This window comes from Capra hircus, chromosome 9 (genome assembly GCF_001704415.2).
Source record: "Capra hircus breed San Clemente chromosome 9, ASM170441v1, whole genome shotgun sequence".
NCBI classification, from domain to species: domain Eukaryota; kingdom Metazoa; phylum Chordata; class Mammalia; order Artiodactyla; family Bovidae; genus Capra; species Capra hircus.
Genome location: NC_030816.1, coordinates 26,322,096 through 26,346,940, shown reverse-complemented (window position 1 = coordinate 26,346,940; position 24,845 = coordinate 26,322,096). Strand labels below are relative to the sequence as shown.

The following is a 24,845-nucleotide window of genomic DNA, read 5'->3' as shown; positions in this document are numbered from 1 at the left end:
AGGACAGTTTAACATTAGATATGTTATTAATGTAACTACCATATTAACAGAGTAAAAGAGAAAAACTGATTATGTCAATAACAAAGTAAAGGAGAAAAACTGATTATGTCAATAAATTCAATAAGAAAAATTTGGTAAAAATATCCATTCTTGCTTTTAAAAACTCAAATTTTCCTTAGCAAGCAAGAAATAGAAGATTTAATTGCTATTTAATAAACTGATTAAAATTTATCTACCAATATCCTATAGTAAATTTCATAATTAATGATGAAATACAAAAATATTCCCTTTAAAGCCAGGAAAATTGCTTTTATGATTTCTTTTATGATTTTTTTTAACATTATTGTAGAGTTCTTAAGCAGTGCATTAAAAAAATATAAGGGTGGGAAGAGAAGTAATAATTATTTTCTGATAATGACTCTACACAGGAAATTCAATGAAACAGATATAAATTATCAACACTAATAAAAGTTGTTGGATATAAGACTGACACACAAGGTCAGTGAAGATCCTAATATCATCAATTAGAAGTTGTAATTTTTGAAAGATAAATTTACAACAGCAACAATTATGAGGCACATGGCATATATCTAACAAAAGATATTAAATACTTTTACCAAAAAACCCACAAAGCTTTACTGAAAGACAAGGAAGAAGACCAAATAAACTGAGAAATATATCATTCTCATAAATGAGATAGTTTGGTATACAGAAAGATTTAAAATGTTTCTAAATCGGTCTATAAATTCAATAATTTTCCAATAAAATCTCAACAAAGTTCTTTTCAGAAACAAGACAATCTGATCTTATAATTAACATGGGAGAGCTTTTTAAAAGATCCAAGAGTCATTAAGACAATTTTGAAGCTATTCAGAAATCTGCCCCTGATATATATCCATACTTACAAAGCAACAGTAATTACAACGGTATGATATTAACATGGGAGAACACAACTGAGGTTGGGGAATTCAGTGAAAACAAACTTTTTTCAATAAATGTGTTGGAACAACTAGCTCTTTATACCTAGAAAAAACAGATACAGTAAGATCCTTACTATGTACACAAGTAAAATGTAGGATGAACTGAAGACCTACATGTGGAAAACCAACTGTAAGCACACATAAACCTTAAGGATGAAAATTTTCATTACAGTGGGATAGGAAATGACTTTAAATCAGGCACAAAAACCAAACAGTAGAGGAAAAAAATCTTAAATATAATGCTAAAAAGACATATAAAACACGCTTTTTAAAAAAGGGAAGAAAATGGGAAAAAAAGACTAAAAACAAAGTTCAAGTCTAGATAAAGAAAAAATATCTCTACAATAAAATAACTAACAAGGGCTTCATATCTAGAAAATACAAGGAATTTCTATACATTAGTAAGAAAACAATTGATGCAATAGAAAATGAGTGAAGAACATGAATAAGCAATTCTTAGATAGACCCCAATGCTTATAAATAATCAGGAAATGCAGATTAAACTATTCAGATTCCAAAGAATGAGAATGGCAAAAAATTTCTGCATCTCACACTATCAAATATTGTTGAGGATGTAGGGAAGTAAAAGCTCTAACATTCTGTGGGAATATAAACTTAGGTATAATCATTTCATAGAGCAATTCTGTAATAAAATGTGACAGTTTTATTATTAACATACCTCAAAATCTGAAAAACTGAGCACTAAAATGGAGCTTTTAAGGAAAATTAAACAGTAAGACAAAATTTATGCAACTCTGTAATGAGAATACTAACAAAATCAATAAGTGGTACCCGAGGAAATAAACTGCTCAGTCAGGCAGGCAGCTCAGTGTGGCTGGACACTGTCATAGTAGATATTAAAAATGCACAGGAAATAGTAGTATGGAAATTCTGGGTACATTTTGGTTAGGATGGGGCTAGCAGATGCTAAGACAAAGCAAATCAAAGTAGAGCTCTGATCCAAAAGGCTGCCATTAAAGTACTTGTGAGAGGGTGTAGCTTGCTCTGAGTCAGAGGGCACAATGCTAGGATGCAACTGTTAGGGAAGGAGGAAGCCCTAGATGGATGTAGGTGCTCATTTCTAGCTGCTGTTTAATACAGTCAAGAGTGCCTCTGCTGCCCATGCAGCAGTGAAAAGAGGGCTCTTCCTTTCCTACTGAAGGTTGGTAATTCTACTCCTGCTATTCTGACTCCCTTGCCTAGAAAAACTGTATGCATAAAAAACATAACTTCTGAGTAAAACTTTCATTACACTCTTAACTACCAACCATGTAAAAGCTAACTGCATTGCAGAAACCCTGACAGAATAGATGCTATCTAAGGTAGAGGTTAATAATACATACACCCTAAGACTTGGCAGATTATACTTTTACATGTTTTCTGTAGAGAAACTCCTGCACGTGGCCACAAGGTGACAGAGGTGACACTGCTAACCATACTGCAAAAGTGAAAGCCATCTAAGCGCTGTAGAGAGTCAGATAAACTTCAGTCTCACAAAAGAGTGCTCATCAGCAGCTAAAATGAGGGACCTACAAACATGTAAGAACAAGAACAGATTTCAAAGCTATTACTGCTGACATAAAAGATACTCAACATCATTATTAATGAGGGAAATGATAACTAAACCATAATGAGATGCCATTTTACACATACTAGGATGGCTATATTAAAAAAGACAGATAATAACAAGTGTTAGTGAGAATGTAAGGTCTCTGGAACCCTCATATACTGCTGATGGGAATGTAAAAGTGCAATCACCTAGGAAAACAGTTTGGCCGTTTATTAAAAGTTAAACACAAATTTATCAAATGACCCAACAATTCTCTTCCTTGGTATCCACTCAAGAAAAATATATATCCACACAAAGACATAAACGTTCAGAACAGCATTATTCTTAAGGGCCCAAAAGTGAAAAGAACTCAAATACTCATTACCTAATGAATGAATCAATAAAAAAAATCAGTACAAGGCAATACTATTAGGCGATAAAGTGGAATGAAATACTGATAGAGATCTACAGCATGGGAAACACTAAAAATGTTATGCTAAGTAAAAAAGTGCAAAAGGTCATTTATTTTATGACTTCATTTACATGAGTCACCCAGGAAAGATGAATCTTGAGAGACAAGAAAGTAGATTAGCGGTTACTTAGGGCTGGAGTCTTCTGAGGTGAAGGAACTGTTTTAAAACCGAATTACGGAGATGATGTTAGTACAACTCTGTAAATTTATCATAAATCACTGCATTATACACTTGAAATGAGTGAATTTTATGTCATGTAAACGATACCTCAATTAAATTGTTAAAAAATATAATGTTGAATGAAAAATGCAAGCTGCTTAATCTATGCTAAGTAGGACAGCATTTATGTAAAATTTAAAACCTAAAATAATAGTATTTGTTATGGACATACTTATGTAAGAACATATAAAATCATACATAGTTTAAAAATTTGTATCAACTTTAGAATGATACTTACCTCCAGAGATTAAGAAAAGGTAAAAAGGAATGAGAGAAGTTTTTGCTACATCAATGATATTTAGTTCTTAGGAAAAAAAAAATGAGCTAACTCAACTAAATACTAATATCTCAGTGCTAGATACACAGGATGTCTATAATGGTATTTTCTGCATGCTTGCAGGAAAACCCTTACCTTTGCTCAACTCTGCATCTTTGTGGACTTCTATCATATTAGCTGGTGTACACGGAAGAATTTCAGGAGACAGAACCTCAGAGTGCAATGTTAATTCAGCAGAGAACTCCTGGGATCCATCGCTGTAGTCCATAGATCCTGATAATGTTCTGCTTAATTAAAACATACCCTTTATAACAAACTACATAACAAAGCAATAAAATTAGTTCTGAGAGCTATAATAAATAACCACTTACACAGAGAAATTGTTCTCTTTGAGAATTTCCTGAAGTCTCTTCTGAAAATTTTTTTCACTTTCTGTTGCTGGCACAAACCTGCGATCTTTGAATTTTAAAAATTCATTAAAAAATGTAGGCAGCAAATGAATGAAATAGTTTCCTTTTTCCTAGAGTACCTTTTTAAATGGTAGCAATTTCCTATATTTGACACATATAATACCACCTAAAAACAGTCCTATTATAAATCAAACAAAAAGGAAATGGTTGTTACTGAAGCTATAAAATTAAGCACTTAAAGTCATTCCAAGATTAAGTTCTATAAATTAAAAACAAAAAAATTATTTTCTATCTAAAAATGTTATCATACACCATGAACCTAGAAATTTTCCCTTTATAAAATATTTCTATTTTAAAAGGCATAAAAGGCATTCAAAATTTATCAAAGGATTTTTAGTGTCCATGAGATTATAACACAAATTTTAATTGGACTTCAGGGCAGGCTTACTACTGTATTTCAAATACATTTGCCTTTTAAACTGCCTTCTCTTCTTTTACCCTTATTTAATAATTTGTTGTATCCATGGTATTAAAAAAACTTTCTTCCAATTCTTTTTGAATATATCAAAGTTTAGTAACAAATCAAATGAGTACTTTCTTCAGAGATGTACAAGTTAATGAAAGTCAGAATTTATGACATACCCAGAGAAATAATTTGGGGACAGAATTTCATGGGTTACATTTTCAAAGCTTAATGAACTAAACAGTGTTTCTAAGTTGGGATTCATGCTCTTCTGTAAGTATTCTATAGCTCATTTGGAAATGCCAAGGTTAAGATATACTAGAGAATGAAAAAGGAGAAAAGGGTAGAATGAAAACCAAGGCCAAGAAGATGTCAATTTCTTAAGAGAGACAATGAGTGACACTTTGGATGTGAAGAATAATGAGAATAGGAAGAAAAATACGTAGAAAATTTAAATGTAGTCTGAAAAGCAAAATCTAATGTCAAGGTAAAAATTCAATGGCTTGTACTTTTTCATTAAAATATCTAGCTAAAAAAATATCATCACAGTATTATTAGGCTTATACCTTGTGATTCAGGTTGGCTGATTTGAGAAGTTTCATTTCTATTTCTTCGCCGTTGCTTTTCATCTTCCCATATGGCCTGTAGACCAGGGTTTCCACCAATTTGAGCTGTAAGCACAATAATACTTCAATACGACAAGGGTCAAAGTGAAAATTCTTGCTTAAAAAAAAGAGAAATCCACACATTAAAAAAAAAAAATGCATCCCTTAAGAAAAAAAATTACCTATTCTGTGTAATAAAACAAATTATCCAAACCTACATTTACTATATTACTCCCTTTTTAGTTTCCTTACTAGTTCCCTAAAACCCCAGCAAGTGAGTAAGATTCAAACATTTGATGATAGTCAACAGACCCAAAAGTCCCCTCCCTGGTACATAATCTGAAAATAAAAAAATTAGCAGGCAGAGCATAGTAAATTATTTGATAATGGCTAATTTATCTATTTAGTGTCACACTTACTTTAGGTTTATGTCTATACAAACAAACTCATATGAATGAAGCATAAATGGAAAAATTACTATCTCATCAGGGAACAGAAAAAAAATCTTCATAATATTTTACATTTTCCTTTAATTTCACTTTCCTAGTGATATTTTCTTCCATACTTTTTCCATTCTTTTGTCATGGATTTTTAAAAATAAAACTATACATTAAGAATAACTGTGTATATACCTTCAATGTCCAACCGATTTAAGATATCAGCAGCTACAGCATCCACTTCCAATTCACAAGTACTTTGTGGTTCAACACCTTCCAGTATTAAAGAGCTGTATTAAAGAAGTATCAAAAGACACAATAATTATGTAAGAGAACATTTTAAGATTTTTCTAAAATGATTTTTCATGTTTAAGGGGTAACCAGAAAGCCAGTGACTATTTATCAATTGATAACTCTACAGAGATCTTTTTGGGATCATTCTACATACTTTGGTTCATTATATTTTATATAAAAGGAATGTACAGAGCTTCCCTGGTAGCTCAGTGGTAAAGAATCTGCCTGCCAATGCAGGAGACACGAGTTCAATCCCTGCTCTGGGAAGATCCCACATGCTGTGGGGCAACTAAGCCCGTGCACCACAACTACTGAGCCTGTGCTCTAGAGCCTGGGAGCCACAACTGCTGAGCCCGCACGCCCTAGAGCCTGTGCTCCTCAACAAGAGAAGCCACTGCAATGAGAAGCTGTAACTAGAGAGCAGCCCCAGCTGTCTGCAACTAGAGATAGCCCGTGAAACGACAACGACCCAGCACAGCCAAAAATAAACAATACATAAAATTATATAAGTATGTAAAAGGGAATATACAATGGTTCAGCAGGTGGGTCATACCCAGAGCAAGCTGGGTTAAGACAATAGAGAGACGAGAGGGGACTCATCAAAAACCATACACATATGCAATTACTTGCCCAGAGGCATCTATCTCAGCAATTATTAAAAGATGGCCTTTAAAAATTAAAAAAAGATGGTTTTTAAAAATTAGGAAGAAATATATAACAAGTGTTGAGGGGAGATAAACATATTGAAAAGTGGGCAAGTGATATTGTTCTCTCTGCCTTCAACGACTACTACTGAGCGGGGGAATGCTTTAGAACTTTCCCTAACATGACAATTGTGAAACCACCCAAGTCCAGTATTGGGATCATAGCTAGGAAAAGAGGTGATACCATAAGGTCATGTTTTAAGAGAAAAATATTAACAAAACTCACTCTCCAATGTCCATACCTAAGAAATAAGTTTATTTTTTAAATTTATTTATTTGAAGGGTAATTGCTTTACAGAATTCTGTTCTTTTCTGTCAAACTTCCACATGAATCAGCCATAGGTATAAATTTTGATGGAACATAAGTGATTACTTTGTTAAAACAAAGAATTTTTACAATTTATCTATACACATATATAGATACAGACATAAGACACATATATCTTTTTACCACTGAGGAGGGACATGTTCGTCAAACTATCACAGTATATCCATCTCTTCAACTTTCAGAAAAAGTAATTAGCAATACAGCTTGTCTAATTTAACAAAATAAGTTATGCCATGAAATGAAGTATCAGATAAAATAGTTTTGGCCAATAGTTTTCTCCTTTATATTAAAATGTTCCACAATTTTGAAAGAATTATAAATTCCAAGGGTGAATTTTCCAGTAGATGATTTGTGACAAAGGGAGGAAATATTTAAAAATGCAACTTCACAGTAGAAACTTACAATTATTTCTTGCCCTTATTAAAAACTACTTCAGACATTCAGAATAGGTGTTACTAGGGAAAGGATATTGTTGCTGTTCAGTCACTCAGATCTGTCTGACTCTTTGTGACCCCATGAACTGAAGCAAGCCAGGCTTCCCTACCCTTCACCCTCCCCTGTGAATGAGTTTGCTCAAACTCATTGAGTCGGTGATGTCATCCAACCAACTTGTCCTCTGTCATCCCCTTTTCCTCCTGCCCTCAATTTTTTCCAGGGTCTTTTACAATGAGTCGGCTCTTCCCATCAGGTGTACTGGAGCTTCAGCTTCAGCATTAGTCCTTTCAATGAATATTCAGGGTTGATTTTCTTTAGGATTGATTGGTTTGACCTCCTTGCAGTCCAAGGGACTCTCAAGAGTCTTCTCCAGCACCACAGTTCGAAGGCATCAATTCTTCAGCACGCAGCCTTTTTTATTGTCCAGCTCTCACATCCATACATGACTAAGCTTCCCTGGTGGCTCAGACGGTAAAGAATCTGCCTGCAATGTGGGAGACCTGGATTCGATTCCTGGGCTGGGAAGAACCTCTGCAGAAGGGCGTGGCAAGCCACTTCAGTATTCTTGCCTGGAGAACCCCCATGGACAGAGAGGAGCCTGGTGGGCTATAGTCCGTGGGGTCGCAAAGAGGTGGACATGACTGAGTAAGCACACCATGTATGGACCTTTGTAGGTGAAGTAATGTCTGCTTTTTAATATGCTGTCTAGGTCTGTCATTGCTTTTCTTCAAAGAGCAAGAATCTTTTAATTTCATGGCTGCAGTCTCCGTCCACAGTGATTTTGGAGCCCAAGAAAATAGTCTATCACTGTTTCCATTGTTTCCCCATCTATTTGCCATTAAGTGATGGGACTGAATGCCATTTGTTTATAGAATGTTGAGTTTTAGGCCAGCTTTTTCACTGTCCTCTTTCACCTTCACCAAGAGGCTCTTTAATTCTTCTTTGCTTTCTGTCATAAAAGTGGTGTCATCTCATATCTGAGGTTATTGATATTTCTCCCCACAATCTTGATTCTAGCCTGTGCTTCATCCAGCCCAGCATTTCACATGATGTACTCTGCATATAGGTTAAATAAGCAGGGTGACAACATATAGCCTTGATGTACTCCTTTCCCAGTGTGGAACTAGTTCATTGTTCATGCCCGATTCTAACTGTTGCTTCTTGACCTGTATGAAGGTTTCACAGGAGGCAGGTCAGGTGGTCTGGTATTTCCATCTCTTTAAGAACTTTCTACAGTTTGTTGTGATCTACGGAGTCAAAGGCTTTAGCATAGTCAATGAAACAAAGGTAGATGTTTTCCTGGAATTCTCTAGCTTTTTCTATGATTCAATGGATGCTGGCAACTTGATCTCTGGTTCCTCTGCCTTTTCTAAATCCAGCTTGAACATCTGGAAGTTCTTGGTTCACATACTGTTGAGACCTAGCTTGAAGGATTTTGAACATTACTTTGCTATCATGTGAATTGAGTGCAATTGTGCAGTAGTTTGAACATTCTTTGGCATTGCCCTTCTTTGGGAATGGAATGAAAACTGACCTTTTCCAAACCTGTGGCCACTGTTGAGTTTTCCAAATTTGCTGGCATAGTGAGTACACCACTTTAACAGCATCATTTTTTAGGAAGTAGTTTTTAGAAATTAAAAAACTGCTTTCAGTAAATAGGAAAAAAACCTAGAGGGGTGGGATATGATTGGAGGTGGGCAGGAGGTTGAAGAGGGAGGGGACATATGTTCAACTATGGATGATTCATGTTTATATGTGGAAGAGACCAATACAGTATTATAAAGCAATAATTCCCCAATTAGAAATAATTTTTAAAAAATTAAAATAAATTTGAGCCTGCAAATACATGTAGGCCATTCCTTTTAATTATGAAAGGTAGATAAATAATACAATGGTAATTAGGCAACTGTACCTCTCTGAATATTTCTATTCACAGCTTAACACAATAGACCCACAAATTATAGTCACTGAGGATAGAACTCAGACATCTGTAATTTTAAAAAATCTCTTCAGATCATTCTGATGGGCAGCCAGGTTGAGATTACTGCAGTAGATTCGACCTTTGTGAATTCAACACTCTGGCAAATGACTGAAGGTCCATGATGTGTTGTGATTTACAATGAGCCAGCAGGGCTTCCCTGGTGGCTCAATGGAAAAGAACCTGCCTGCCAGTGCAGGAGATGTGGGTTCAACCCCTGGGTCAGGAAGATCCCCTGGAGAAGGAAATTGCAACCCACACCAGTATTCTCACATGGGAAATCCCATGGACACAAGAGCCTCGTGGGCTACAGTCCATAGGGTTGCAAGAGTTGGACACAACTTAGCAACACCACCACTACCACAGCAGGTAAGGTTAGTAGACTTGCAAACTCAGCACTTTCATCTCATTGAGTCTGTTGCTATTTGTTTCAGCCCTTGAAATAATATCGTGAAATTATTCAGATATTGTTATCAATATTATTATTTAAAATAATATTGTGAAATTGTGGAATTTCAGCCCTTGAAATTCCTTGCGAAGGAATATAAAACATTTTGGGTTTAAAAGGAAAAAAAAAAAAGGTACCCAGAGAACGTGCTCACATGGGGGTAAAAATGAGACTAATAAAACTTAAGAGTACTGATTTGGCAAAAATGTTTGTGATGTTTCGTTATTTGTATTTGATGAAATGACAGATTTTCATGTTTAATACAAGAAGCCTAAAAATATGGGACAAAAATGTAGGTTATAGCTAACCTACATTTATTATAAATTCCAGTTATGAATACCTTGTCTAATTTCACTAGTTTGCCATTTCATGTCTTTGCTCTGTACTGTACTATGATCAGTCATTTCCAACTCTGTGACCCCATGGACTACAGCTCACCAAGTTCCTCTGTCCATGGGATTTTCCAGGCAAGAACTAGAGTGGGTTGTCGTTTCTTTCTCCAGGGGATATTTCTAACCCAGGGATCAAACCTGTGTCTCCTGCACCAGCAGGCAGATTCTTTACCACTGAGCCACGAGGGAAGCTCATCTATGCTTTTAAAAGTAATAATTCAAATTTTTCATTATAATACACAGAGTTTCTTTAAACTAACTCCTAACCAGTGAAGCTTTACTATATAGTCTTATGACCTAACCAGAAACATGCTTGCTGAAAAGGCTTCCAACACAAATAAACCTTGATTTGAGGTGATCATGCAAAAAACAACTTACTAAATATAGGACTTGGAAAACCAAGGGATCTAGTGACTAGGTCAAATCTTTGGGTTAAGCTTATTTGTTCCAATTTCAGAGAGACAGAGGAACTATGTAACAGGCACAAAAACGAGACAGAAAACAGCCTGTCGGTCACTTTGTTCTGGACTAATTAGAACTTGAATTTGATGCGTTAAATAACACTCTGTCTAAAATTAATACCATTTCAACACAATTATAAAAACAATTCTGCTGTATCTGAGGACCCTAAGTACATATGTATGTATACGCGTATGACTTTACCAAAATGTCCTGACATTTGCTAACTGAATCCAGAGGTAAGGCAAGTCACTGTCCACTTGGAAGGCTTTGAAGTCTCATTCCGGCATAATAGTCATAAATCAACATACTTCTATCATTATTTAATGAGAGTCTTAATGTTAGGTCTTAAAAAGCCAAAGCAATTCTATAATATGGAAATTGGGTGAAGAATGTACTAGTATCTTAAACTATATAAATTAAGCTCTAAACAAATATTCTTATGACAGCTTATCTTCAACCAATTAATAAATTCACATTTTATCATGAAATTGAAAAAGTCATTTAACTGAATACTTCTACTTTGCATCCTTCATTAAAAAAAGAAAAAAACAACAAAAAACAACGCTTAAAACTTATCAGGTGACATATAAGTAGTGAAAAAGAAGACACCACATAACCCCATCAATACCCAAATAATCAACAAAAGAATCAAGAAAGCTTGGGCAACAACTTTTTGGTATAAAACAAAAATCCTCTACTTCTATGTAGATTAATAAATACTAAAGAGCCAAAAGAAATCACAAATTGCATTATTCATATACACTATAGTAATCCACTTTTTTTCTCACAAATATTCAGAAACATTTAGGGGTTATTTTTATTAAAAACATTTTCCATTTAGGATTGATTGGTTTACCTACTGATTTAAATATTTATTTGCCGTACCATGTAACATATGGGATCTTAGTTCCCTGACCAGGAATGGAACCCCCCCGGCAGTGGAAGTGTGGAGTCTTAATCACTGGACAACCAGGGAAGTCCTGCTATTTAAGTTTTAAATTGCTTTTATATTATATGATTTTTACTTGACAAATTGCGTGTGTGTGTGTGTGTGTGTGTGTGTGTGTGCGCTTAGTTACTCAGTCATGTCTGACTTTTTGCGACCCCATGGACTGCAGCCCACCAGGTTCCACTGGCCACAGGATTCTCCACACAAGAATACTGGAGTGCATAGCCATTCCCTTCTCCAGGGGATCTACCTGACCCAGGGATCAAACCCAGGTCTCCTGCATTGCAGGTGGATTCTCTACTCTCTGAGCCACCAGGGAAGCCCACTAGACAAGTTGTAGGATGTCAATTTAGAATGTACAAACAAGACAGATATTGGAGAGAAGTATAAAAACTTACATTCAGATTCCTTTTATTAATTACGGAATAACTAGGTATATTTTCAACCTATTTTGACAGATTATTTTTGAAATCTATGATCGACGTAACATACTCATGTTGAGATTTGCTTTTTTTATAAACTTACAAAGAAACAATTATAAAATTAAATTATGCTAACCTCTGATTTCTGAATAGAGTAGGACATATGTAAATAAGTTTTCTTTTCCTTTACAACATTAACTAACCTTGGTATTTCGCCTTCTTCCCACCGAAATAAAGTACCAGTAAGGGAATTTTTTCCTGGTAGCCGATCCTTGCAAGACCCAGTTGGATGCAATGGATCACCTAGAAATAAAGTCAAAAGGGTTAAGTTTCACTTTTAACTTGCGTATAATTACTCTTTAGGTAAATTAGTATACAACCCACATGACTAGTTCCTAAAAAACTGTATCCTAAAAATTCATTAACATACTGGAATGCATTTGTACAGTGGAGAGTAAGGATTCCAAATGGAGAGGGGTGGGGGGAAAGTATCTGCAATATATGGATATGAAAGAGAAATGGCCACGATACTTTCATACTAGAATTAAAAGTATGATACATTTAAATACACTATAGCAATAGGTGTGCTTAAAACTTCATTTAAAAAAAAAAAACTATGAATTTTTGTAGACTTTAATCTAAATTCCTAGGGTATTCTGTATGAGCCTCAACTAAAATTCTAGTGGAAACCAGATTCCAGATAAAATTCAAAACATACTTTAAACACTAATCCTTGAATAAAAAGAAAACACATAATGCATTCCAAAAGTAATGGAGTAACAGTGAGTGGAAAGCTGGGGCAAATGCAAATACAATTTGACCAGGAGTTGGAGAGAACTATGCTTTTGCTTAGTTATCCGAAATGCATAAACAGAGTCCAGGGGCCATGCTTTGGAAATGATCTCTAAATCTTAGCAATCTTTTTGTCATCTCTTAAGAGGAATTTGCATTCCAGTCCTGTATAATGAAAAGGACATCTTTTGGGGGTGTTAGTTCTAAAAGGTCTTGTAGGTCTTCATAGAACCGGTCAACTTCAGCTTCTTCAGCGTTACTGGTTGGGGCATAGACTTGGATTACTGTGATATGGAATGGTTTGCCTTGGAAACGAACAGAGATCATTCTGTCGTTTTTGAGACTGCATCCAAGTATTGCATTTCGGACTCTTTTGTTGACCATGATGGCTACTCCATTTCTTCTAAGGGAGTCCTGCCCACAGGAGTAGATATAATGGTCATCTGAGTTAATTCACCCATTCCAGTCCATTTTAGTTCGCTGATTCCTAGAAAGTTGATGTTCACTCTTGCCTTCTCCTATTTGACCACTCCAATTTACTTTGATTCACGGACCTGACATTCCAGGTTTCTATGCAAAATTGCTCTTTACGGCATCGGACCTTGCTTCTATCACCAGTCACATCCACAACTGGGTATTGTTTTTGCTTTGGCTCCATCCCTTCATTCTTTCTAGTTATTTCTCCACTGATCTCCAGTAGCATATTGGGCACCTACCGACCTGGGGAGTTCCTCTTTCAGTATCCTATCATTTTGCTTTTTCATACTGTTAATGGGGTTCTCAAGGCAAGAACAGTGAAGTGGTTTGCCATTCCCTTCTCCAGGGGACCACATTCTGTCAGATTGTGAACTTCCAGATGTTCAAGCTGGTTTTAGAAAAGGCAGAGGAACCAGAGATCAAATTGCCAACATCTGCTGGATCACTGAAAAAGCAAGAGAGTTCCAGAAAAACATCTATTTCTGCTTTATTGACTACGCCAAAGCCTTTGACTGTGTGGATCACAATAAACTGTGGAAAATTCTGAGAGAGATGGGAATACCAGACCACCTGACCTGCCTCTTGAGAAACCTCAATGCAGGTCAGGAGGCAACAGTTAGAACTGGACACGGAACAACAGACTGGTTCCAAATAGGAAAAGGAGTACGTCAAGGCTGTATCCTGTCACCCTGCTTATTTGACTTATATGCAGAACATCATGAGAAACACTGGGCTGGAAGAAGCACAAGCTGGAATCCAGATTGCCGGGAGAAATATCAATAACCTCAGATATGCAGATGACACCACCCTTATGGCAGAGAGTGAAGAGGAACTAAAGCCTGTTGATGAAAGTGAAAGAGGAGACTGAAAAAGTTGGCTTAAAGCTCAACATTCAGAAAGCGAAGATCATGGCATCCGGTCCCATCACTTCATGGGAAATAGATGGGGAAACAGTGGAAACAGTGTCAGACTTTATTTTGCGGCCCTCCAAAATCGCTGCAGATGGTGACTGCAGCCATGAAATTAAAAGACGCTTACTCCTTGGAAGGAAAGTTATGACCAACCTAGATAGCATATTCAAAAGCAGAGACATTACTTTGCCAACAAAGGTCCATCTAGTCAAGGCTATGGTTTTTCCTGTGGTCATGTACGAATGTGAGAGTTGGACTGTGAAGAAAGCTGAGCGCTGGAGAATTGATGCTTTTGAGCTGTGGTGTTGGAGAAGACTCTTAAGAGTCCCTTGGACTGCAAGGAGATCCAACCAGTCTATTCTGAAGGAGATCAGCCCTGGGTGTTCTTTGGAAGGACTGATGCTGAAGCTGAAACTCCAGTGCTTTGGCCACCTCATGTGAAGAGTTGACTCATTGGAAAAGACTCTGATGCTGGGAGGGATTAGGGGCAGGAGGAGAAGGGGACGACAGAGGATGAGATGGCTGGATGGCATCACCGACTCGATGGACGTGAGTCTGAGTGAACTCCGGGAGTTGGTGATGGAAAGGGAGGCCTGGCATGCTGCGATTCATGGGGTTGCGAAGAGTCAGACACGACTGAGCAACTGAACTGACTGAAGAGGAATTTAAGTTTTCAGATAAACAAAGCTTGAATAAGTGCCAAAGAAAGAATCCCAACATAAAGTATTTTTTTAACTTCTTATTTTATATTGGAGGATATCTGACTAACAATGATGTATAAGAAAGACACTAAGTTCACAATCCTCTTCAACTAAATTTAATACTTATTTAGTGAGCTTGATCACAAAATTATGTAATTAATTAGACTTACCATCTTTGCTGCTTTAACAAAACATGTATCAAACCATGTAAGTGGTTCCATCTACCTTCAGAAGTTTTTGAAGGCTTGGTGTTATGCAACAAGACTATTTATATGAAATACTTTGTAAGTTGTAAATTACAAAACAATTATTTTCTAATCAATTAATATGAATGTATAATCTACATGTTTACTAATTACCAAGTAACCTATCATAGTATTAAAAGTCACACTTTATCTATACTTTTTGTATTATTTTATTTTATAAATATATGTCATTCTTTTCAACTCTGGATGTTAAAAATGTAATAAAAAGTCACGATGGAGAATAGTAAAAAATGCCTCTGATCTAAAAAATATTTACTCTAAGTACTTCTATATACTTCACCTTAATAATATTTCCATTTCATTTGACAACTGAGTATATAACTGAATACTGAGACAAAATGGTATATGCATACATAATATCAAAATTTCTAAATATTTTAGACTTTTAAATTTACTTTCAAAAGACTACATTATAGACTACATTATCTTGTTTTACAAAATTAAAATATTAAGTTATGCATATATAACATATTTATAATAGCAAGTTTACTGTCCATTTAATTATATACTTGAGATAACATGATAAAATATAATACAAAAAATAATTCACCTATTCTTTACATTTCAGTATAATCTTTTATCTATTTTTTTTGAACAAAACAAAAACCTGAAGGTTTATTTAATAATGATAAATTAAAACACAAATTTTATTTCATCATACTTGAAATTTCTCTTTTAATTTTCCCCAAATAAATTTCATAAATTTCTGCCTTCTGGTTGTACCTTCCAATACTCATCTAACTTTTATAACTAAAATAAATGGCTTACATATATTTGCTAATTAAGATTCTTCTCATGCTTTTTCACCTATTGGAAACAAACTTTTGTAAAAAGGACATCCTTTTCCTATAAATACCTCCTGCACATTCTCTAAAACATTTTCATTCCTCAATCCTTCTTGTACTCCTAGCCATATTTGACACTGTTAACCAACCTGCTGTTCCCCCAATAACCTTTTTACTTTGGAAGAATTTTAGTTACAGAAACATTACAGGGATAGTACGGCTTCTGAATACTGCTTATCACATCGTTCCCATTATTAACATTTTACATTACCACAGTACATCTATCAGAGAAACTGACACAGCTACATTCCTATTAACTACTATGCACTTTATTTAAATTTCACCAGTTTACCCACTACTGTCCACTTTCTGTTTCAGGGATCTAAAGTAGGATACCTCGCTGTAGTTAGTTATAGTGTGTTCCTAGTCTCCTCTGCTCTATTTCTCAGTCTTTCCTCGTTTTTCATGACCTTAACAGTCATGATTACTGGTTAGGTAACCTACAGAATGTCCTCTAATCCAGGTTTGTCGGTGTTTTTCTTATGACTAGACTGTCATTATGAGTTTTCATGAAGAATACCACAATGAGGTATTTTTATGCAGAATACCATGATGATCACATCATAAGAGAGGGGACATGATATCCAAGTAATACTATATCCAACGACTGGGACTGCTGACCATCAATACTTGGTTCAGTTCAGTCACTCAGTTGTGCCCGACTCTTTGCAACCCCATGAATAGCAGCACACCAGGCCTGCCTGTCCATCACCAACTCCCGGAGTTCACTCAAACTCACGTCCATTGAGTCGGGTGATGCCATCCAGCCATCTCATCCTCTGTCATCCCCTTCTCCTCTTGCCCCCAGTCCCTCCCAGCATCAGAGTCTTTTCCAATGAGTCAATTCTTTGCATGAGGTAGCCAGAGTACTGCAGCTTCAGCTTCAGCATCAGTCCTTTCAAAGAACACCCAGGGCTGATCTCCTTTAGAATGGACTGGTTGGATCTCCTTGCAGTCCAAGGGACTCTTAAGAGTCTTCTCCAACACCACAGCTCAAAAGCATCAATTCTTCAGCAGTCCAACTCTCACATTCATACATGACCACAGGAAAAACCATAGCCTTGACTAGACGGACCTTTGTTGGCAAAGTAATGTCTCTGCTTTTGAATATGCTATCTAGGTTGGTCATAACTTTCCTTCCAAGGAGTAAGCGTCTTTTAATTTCATGGCTGCAGTCACCATCTGCAGCGATTTTGGAGGGCCGCAAAATAAAGTCTGACACTGTTTCCACTGTTTCCCCATCTATTTCCCATGAAGTGATGGGACCGGATGCCATGATCTTCGCTTTCTGAATGTTGAGCTTTAAGCCAACTTTTTCAGTCTCCTCTTTCACTTTCATCAACAGGCTTTAGTTCCTCTTCACTCTCTGCCATAAGGGTGGTGTCATCTGCATATCTGAGGTTATTGATATTTCTCCCGGCAATCTGGATTCCAGCTTGTGCTTCTTCCAGCCCAGTGTTTCTCATGATGTTCTGCATATAAGTCAAATAAGCAGGGTGACAGGATACAGCCTTGACGTACTCCTTTTCCTATTTGGAACCAGTCTGTTGTTCCGTGTCCAGTTCTAACTGTTGCCTCCTGACCTGCATTGAGGTTTCTCAAGAGGCAGGTCAGGTGGTCTGGTATTCCCATCTCTCTCAGAATTTTCCACAGTTTATTGTGATCCACACAGTCAAAGGCTTTGGCATAGTCAATAAAGCAGAAATAGATGTTTTTCTGGAACTCTCTTACTTTTTCAGTGATCCAGCAGATGTTGGCAATTTGATCTCTGGTTCCTCTGCCTTTTCTAAAACCAGCTTGAACATCTAGAAGTTCACAGTTCATGTATTGCTGAAGTTGGCTTGGAGAATTTTGAGCCTTAAAGGGTACATTTTTATGGATTTGATGACTGTAAAAAATCATACCAGCATGCAGTAACATGCAGAATAATTCATCTGAAAAGTTCCCCTATGTATTTGTTTTGTAATCAATATTCTACTCTTCTCCAATTCTTGGCAACCACTAATATATCTTCCATTTCTATAGTTTCACCTTTACCAGAATGTTACATGAATAAAACCATACAATTTGTATATGTCCCTGGTTGCTCAGATGGTAAAAGCTGTCTGCAGTGGAGGAGACCCAGGTTCAATCCCTGTGTCAGGAAGATCCCCTGGAGAAGGTAACAGCAACCAATTCCAATATTCTTGCCTGGAGAATTCCATGCACAGAGGAGCCTGGTTAACTACAGTCCATGGAGTCACAAAGAGTCAGACACGACTAAGTGACTAACACATCCGCACATACAACTGGTAGTCTTTTAGGTCTGGCTTTCACTTAGTAAATGAATTCAACTTTCATCAATGTTGTAGGAATCAGTATCGTGATGTGTTTCAGTGATAAACAGTATTCCACTATATTGGTATATAACCGTTTATCCATGGCCCCCACTGAGTGGACATCTTGGTTACTTTAGATTTTTAGCAATTATGAAATAAAGCCGTTATAAACATCTGCATACAGGTTTTTGGGTGGACATAAGATTCGCCTGGGGTAAGAAGTGTGTCTGAGATCACCCAACTAGTAAGACCTAGAGCTCAGATGGTAAAGAGACTGCCTGCAATGCAGGAGACCAGGGTTCAATCCCTGGGTCAGGAAGATCCCCTGGAAAAGGAAACGTCAACCCACTCCAGTATTCTTGCCTGGAGAATCCCATGGACAGAGAAGCCTTGTGGGCTACAGTCCATGGGGTTGCAGAGTCGGACACGACTGAGTGACTAACACTTTATATATTCTAGATATAAGTATTTTATCAGATGTATAATTTAAAATATTTTCTCCCAGTCTGTGACTTACCTTTTCATTTTTCTAATATTACTTTTTATAGAAAGTTTTTAACTTTGGCAGAATCAACTTGTTAGGCAGATTTTCTCACTGTTTTCTTCTAGAAGTCTGATAATTTTACATTTAAGTCTGTGGTCCATTTTAATTTTTACACAGGGTGTGGAATGTGTCTGAGCTCTTTTATTTTTTTATTATTTGTTTGTCTTTTTTTTAATTCACTTTTGGTTGCCTTGGGTCTCCTCTGCTGTGCCAGCTTTCTCTAGTTGCGGTGAGCGAGGGCTACTCTTCATGGTGGTGCCTGGGCTTCTCACTGCAGTGGCGTCTCTCGTTGCCGAGCACAGGCTCTAGGGTGTGGGCTTCAGTAGCTGTGGCTCGCAGGCCTAGCTGCTCCGTGGTATGTGGAATCTTCCCGGACCAGGGGTCAAACCTGTGTTCCCTGCACAGGAAGGTGGATTCCTATCCACTGTACCGCCAGGGAAGTCCTCGGCTCTTATTTTTATTTTCTGGTATATGGATATTCAATGATTCTACCACCTAAGGAAAAGCTGTAGATGTGGCAGTCTTTTTTAGTCCCAGGAGACTCAAACTGGGCTGAAATGTCTCAAAGTGGTTCCACTTCCTACTTTGGGCATGTCTCTTTGAAACCCTACCTCCTTCTGTGGAGGATTCCAACCTATTCAGCAGGTCCTGAATTGCTGTTTTTTGTTCCCTCATCTAGTAAGGCTGTCTCAATGGAGGCAGGGAGGATTAGCAAAACCCTTCAGGGCAAAGGCTGTTTTCAGCACTCTAGTTCCTCGTTTGGCCAGTACTTCTTCATTGTTTGTAATCTTTGTGAAACAGTTAAGATTAAAAAAAAAAACAAAAAACAAAAAACACCTTACCTAGCTCTTAAACTGGTTTTTGTGAGAAGGTTGATCCTATTAACCTAACCCACCATTCCAAGGAAAAAAATCCTCCCTGGTTACTTTTCAGGGCACAGCTTGGGTATGGCAGAAGTGCAAGGAGTTAAGGCAAAAAAGAACAGCTGGTAAACAACATGAGAAAAAAATGCAAACTTTTGGTTTTAAAAGTTTGGTAATGAAAGAAAAGAAAAAAATCGTAACAGAAAGGACAGTAGAATTGCAGGAAAAAATGCTGGTTTTACTTTATCTTAAGTAGAAGAGAAGGAATCCAGCCAGAATAAAATGCAAAAGATGCGAGACTATTTTAACCAGAAATTATATTCCTAGGTATACGCCCAAGAGAAATGAAAACATATGGCTATATGAATATTTGTACATGAATGTTCATAGCAGCATTGTTCATAATAGCCAAAAGAAGGAAACCCAGATGTCTGTCATTGATGAATCAGTAAACAATGTAGTATATTCACGTGCTATGACATGGATGAACCCTGAAAACATCAGGCTAAGTTAAATAAACAAACATATGATTCCATTTAAATGAGATGTGCGGAATGGGCAGACACAGAGACAGAAGGGAGATAAACCGTTGCTAAGAGGTGAAGGCATGGGAGGACTGCAGGAGATTGCTAAAGACTATGGGGCTTCTTTAGAGGCGCTGAAAAATGTTCTAAATTTGACTTTGGTGATAGATGCACAACTCTGAATATATTAAAAACCAGAGCTGTCCATTTAAAATGAGAGAATTGTAAAGAAAAAAGGTGTTACCAAAAATAACTGAGATTCTTTTCCTGATAAACTCTAAGATATTTTTGCATATTTCTTTCTATTCTTTATCCACTCAGCACTTACTTTTAAGTACATATTATTTTATAAATCATCAATTACATAATACTTATTTCAAAGCTTTAATTTGAACTTGTGAAATTAACCTTACTTTTCCTCCTTGCTTTTCGGAACTTGACAGCAGCCAGATTTATTAAATTCATTCCATACAGATTGTAGTCAATGAAGAGCTGTAGGAGGTAGGGAATATGCGCTTCATGAGGCTGATAAAATTTATTCATTATGGCTCCACTTTGCAAAAGTTCACATATCCTAAATTAGAAAAAAAAGTTATACCATAAAATTGTGTTTCCTAAAATGGTAAGTGAAATAATGGTTATACAAATATAGAGAACAAAACATATTACTCTACCAGACAAAATTTTCATTTCAATTTTACTCAAAATTTATGTTTTTTTGGGGCAACTGAAAGTTTAAATCAAGTTTTAAAGTAAGATGCAAGCTCTGAAAGAAAATGAGAAAAAATGTCTTAAGTGAAGAATATTTTGACTTCTAAAACCAATTTAATGCAAACTATACTGAAAAAGCTAACATATCCAAAAAAGGCTTTTAAGATATCATATTTTTCTTTTAAAAATCCAAAAAAAATTTTTGAAAAGATTATACAATTCTAAAAGAGGACATATGACTCAATCTACCACACAGAGATGTTACCACTTTTGGTATTTTTCTTCTCTGAGTAATTTGTCCTTCATATTGGGGGGTACAAACAATAGGCAATTATAAATAACAAAGTGCTATGTGGGGAAGTATATAAAACATCTAGAAGGGACAATAAACAGACTGTAGTTTCTGCATAGCCTTCTTGGAGAGAAGTCTCTAAGCAAAACAATGAACTAAAAATACTTTTTCTCAGACGAGAAGGAGCATTTCATCCAAATAAAACTGCACATGTAAAGGGTCACAAGAAAACGTAGTTATGCAGAACTAAAACCACTGTGTGAGGCTTAGTGACAGAGGCTATGGTGGTGGCGGTGGGAGAGTAGAGAGGTAATGAGAAGTCACATCACGCAGAGCCTACTAACGTATTTGAAGAAGAATCTGCCTGTCAAGTGAAGAGAACAGGAAAACTGAAATGACCAGGTTAGCTAAAGAAAGCAAAACACTAGAGACAGAAAGTGAGAGGGTACTGTGGAAAACCTAAGATGAGGCGGCTTTAACAAGGATCAAGGAAATGTACTGAGATTCAGGAAGCATATGAGGAATAAAATGGTCAGGCCCTGATGACTGACTACACGCGGAGGGTGAGATAGAATGTAAGTTGAGGATAATGCCTAGGTTAAGCAGCAAGTTGGTGGTACTGCATTTATTGAAACAGAATGGACTGGAAGAAAATAGGTTTATTTGTGGATTTTTATTTGGAGAAGGAATAAGGACAAACTCGGTTTTTAGACAAACTGGAGTTGACTGGTTTTAGACAAACTGGAGGTATACTGGAATGTTCAGGTAGATTTCTATGAAAATATTAGAAATGAGTAATAAAGATGAGTTTAAGGATAATTTTATTAATAGACGAGACACAGAAAACATATTTTGAGGCACTGTGTATTAGGCACAATTGGTGTCTAAACTTAGGTGCTCTAAATGCTTAATCTCAAGTAATACTTACTATAAAACAGAGAAGTTGAGTCTTAGATCAAAAACTTACCCAAAATCACACAAACAAAAGTGGAAGAACTAAAATTCAACTCCAATTTTTTCTGACTTAAGCCCTCTTAACTATAGTGCTATTCTATTTATCCAGTAGATGGTCTGATTGACTGATCAGGATCTCTGAAGGAAAATTTAAGCTATTGATATATATTTGGAAGCCAAATGCATACAGATTAAAACAAAAACCATGGACGTATATAAGACTGTAAAGTGAGGGGAACATACATAGAGAAAAAGATAAATGCCCAAGCCAAAGTCCAAAGACCAACCACACCTATGTTAAAAGAGGAGCCAACAAAATGGCATAAATATGAATGACCAGACAGGCATGAGGAAAACTAGAAAAAACGTTTACATCAAAGCAACCTTATTTTAAGGTAGTGTAAGCACTGATGGACATGAGGTCAAAAGGTAAGAGGTGTTAATTGGATTTAACAACACAGAGGTCGTTAATTAAGGTAAGCAATTTGAGCAGAACGGCTGAATTGGAGAGCAGAATTGGAGTTAAGTTAAAGAGCAAGCAGGAGATAAGATACTGGACACACAAAGTATAGCTAAATTCTTCCAGGAGAATAGCTGTGAGTATGAATGTCTTTGAGTATGAATGTGTGAATGTGTAAAATTAAGTCTTATTGTTGTTTAAATGGTGGAAGGGAGAGGGGATAACTGATAGATGAAAAGAAAGGGTCAAAGGGAGTGGATCCAGAGCTTTAAAGGTAGGGGTAAATCTCTTCTGCTCTAATAGACAGTGAAAAGTAGAGAACAGCTGTGAATAGATTTTAAGAATCTCTGACAGAAATTTAAGACAGTTTTATTCCAATGGTTCTCAAGTTTTTTAGCCCCAGGACTCCTTTTCATTCTTAAAAATTACTGCTAGCATCAAAAAGCTTTTGTTTATGTGGTTTATATCTATTGATATTTACCAAATCAAGTTAAAACAGAAAATTTTAAGAGACTCATTTACTAATTTAAAAATAACAATAAACCCAAGCTATGTTAACATAAATAACATTGTTTTATTTTTTAAAAATCTATGTTTTTCAAAACAAAAACAATTTAGGGAGAAAAAAGGAATTATTTTACATCTTTGAAAATCTCTGTTTTAACAGAAGACAGCTGGATTCTCCTGTCTGCTTCAGCTCAATCTATTCTGAAATACTGTTTCATTCAAACATACAAAGAAAAAACCAGCCATACACATATACATAATTGAAAACAGAAAAGTACCTGAATAGCCTTTTCAGGTAAATGTTGATCTTTGTTATTATTACATGGACGTGCAATGGGGGTGGTGGTTTCTTAAAGTTCAGCAACAATGCGGAAACCGTATCAATGAACTTTTTGTACTCTGTTACGTTAAAATCTATTGGTCTACCTAAGACTTTATTTTTACCCATGCATAATTTTCTAATGTCTTGCCCTCATCATTTGGAAAATATACATTCATTAAGTTATATAAATCTTCTAAATGGTAATATATCTCATTAAACAATATGGAAAAATGTTAATATCATCACCTATCTCATCAGGCAAAAAAAAAAAGTACTGAAAAGGGGTTAAGTAGAAATCTTTCACAGAAGAAAGCTCTCCCACAATGGCCTCACTCTCACACATTTCTCCTTGCTTTGAAACTAAAGAACAAATTTCTCTCGGTATTGAACATATGGTCTGGCTAGCAGGGTACTAGGATTATACAAGGCAGTCAATCATCCCTCTATCAACTTCTACAAACTCTCTAAATTTAAGGCAGAAAAGAATCAGTTAAGGGGTATAAAACAAGGTCCCTTACCCTTAAAATAGCCTTCCTAGAGTCCAAGCTATGGATCTCTCTCTCTTTACACATATATGTACTTATTTTATTTTGGACTCTTTAATAATGCTACAAACTACACAAGCCTTTCTTCTAGAATTTTCCTTTTATTATTAAAATACTTAAGTGATAGTTGTTCACATTTTTATTTCACTTATCTTTTTACCTTTTCACCATTGCAGGATTATAAAGATAGATCTTCATAAAGTGTCTTTCCTTCTCATGATAACCATAAAAAGGCCTGAAATACAAGAAATAGATATTTCAATTTATTTTCATCAGAGATGAAATAATGCAACTTATTGCCCTAATTGGACTCAGCTGGCCTAATTATTTATATTGAACATTATCACCCACCTCCCCCCAAAACACAAAACAAAAAACCTCCAAGACTTTTTAATTAAACCTACCACAATGTCATATTTCATGACACATGAGATCTTGTTAATTCTTTTAAAAAGTTTAAAAATACCACTTTAAAAAACCTGGGGATAAAAAGGAATAGCAAACTATTTATACTTTAATTTCAACCATCATGGCTACATTAATAAGTGGCTCTACTCAGGCCATGCCTGTGAAAGAGAGACCTTCCTTCTGACACTTTCCCCCATTTTTTTCTGTCAGAAACTAAAGCTCTTTATCAACAAAATTCTTTAACTGACAAAGGATGGAAATTACATTTGTATCTCTTCTCCTTATTTGTCTCTATTATTAATTTGAACATCAAAATTAATTTTACAAGTTCACTAAGGAGAGACAATTTACCTGTTATATATATGCACATATGTGTGCGTGTATAAAACACACATCCAAATCAAATGAAACTGTGAAAACTGTGCAGACAGAATTTAAGAGATTGAAAAGATCATGGCCTTACTAATAACCTATTTATATTGAGGCTGGGTTCAATTCAGGGTGTCAGTCAGCAGCAGTAGGGAAAGAGAGAAGCAAAAATCTATATGATAGAAGGAGAAACAAGTCCTCAATGCAAGAA

General features: G+C 36.0%; 1 protein-coding gene across 4 annotated transcripts in view; it reads right to left on the bottom strand.

Annotated features, from left to right (window-relative positions):
- The window catches only part of REV3L (REV3 like, DNA directed polymerase zeta catalytic subunit), a 175,300-nt gene that overhangs the window by 87,789 nt on the left and 62,666 nt on the right, over positions 1-24,845 (bottom strand). For all 4 annotated transcript variants that reach the window (XM_018053062.1, XM_018053060.1, XM_018053061.1 and 1 more), the window contains 7 exons: positions 24,018-24,092; positions 20,480-20,640; positions 12,029-12,128; positions 5,609-5,703; positions 4,938-5,042; positions 3,870-3,954; positions 3,634-3,782 (listed from right to left, as the gene is read on the bottom strand). In XM_018053062.1, coding sequence (XP_017908551.1) covers positions 3,634-3,782; positions 3,870-3,954; positions 4,938-5,042; positions 5,609-5,703; positions 12,029-12,128; positions 20,480-20,640; positions 24,018-24,092 — 770 coding nt within the window. The remainder of the gene's footprint in view (positions 1-3,633; positions 3,783-3,869; positions 3,955-4,937; positions 5,043-5,608; positions 5,704-12,028; positions 12,129-20,479; positions 20,641-24,017; positions 24,093-24,845) is intronic.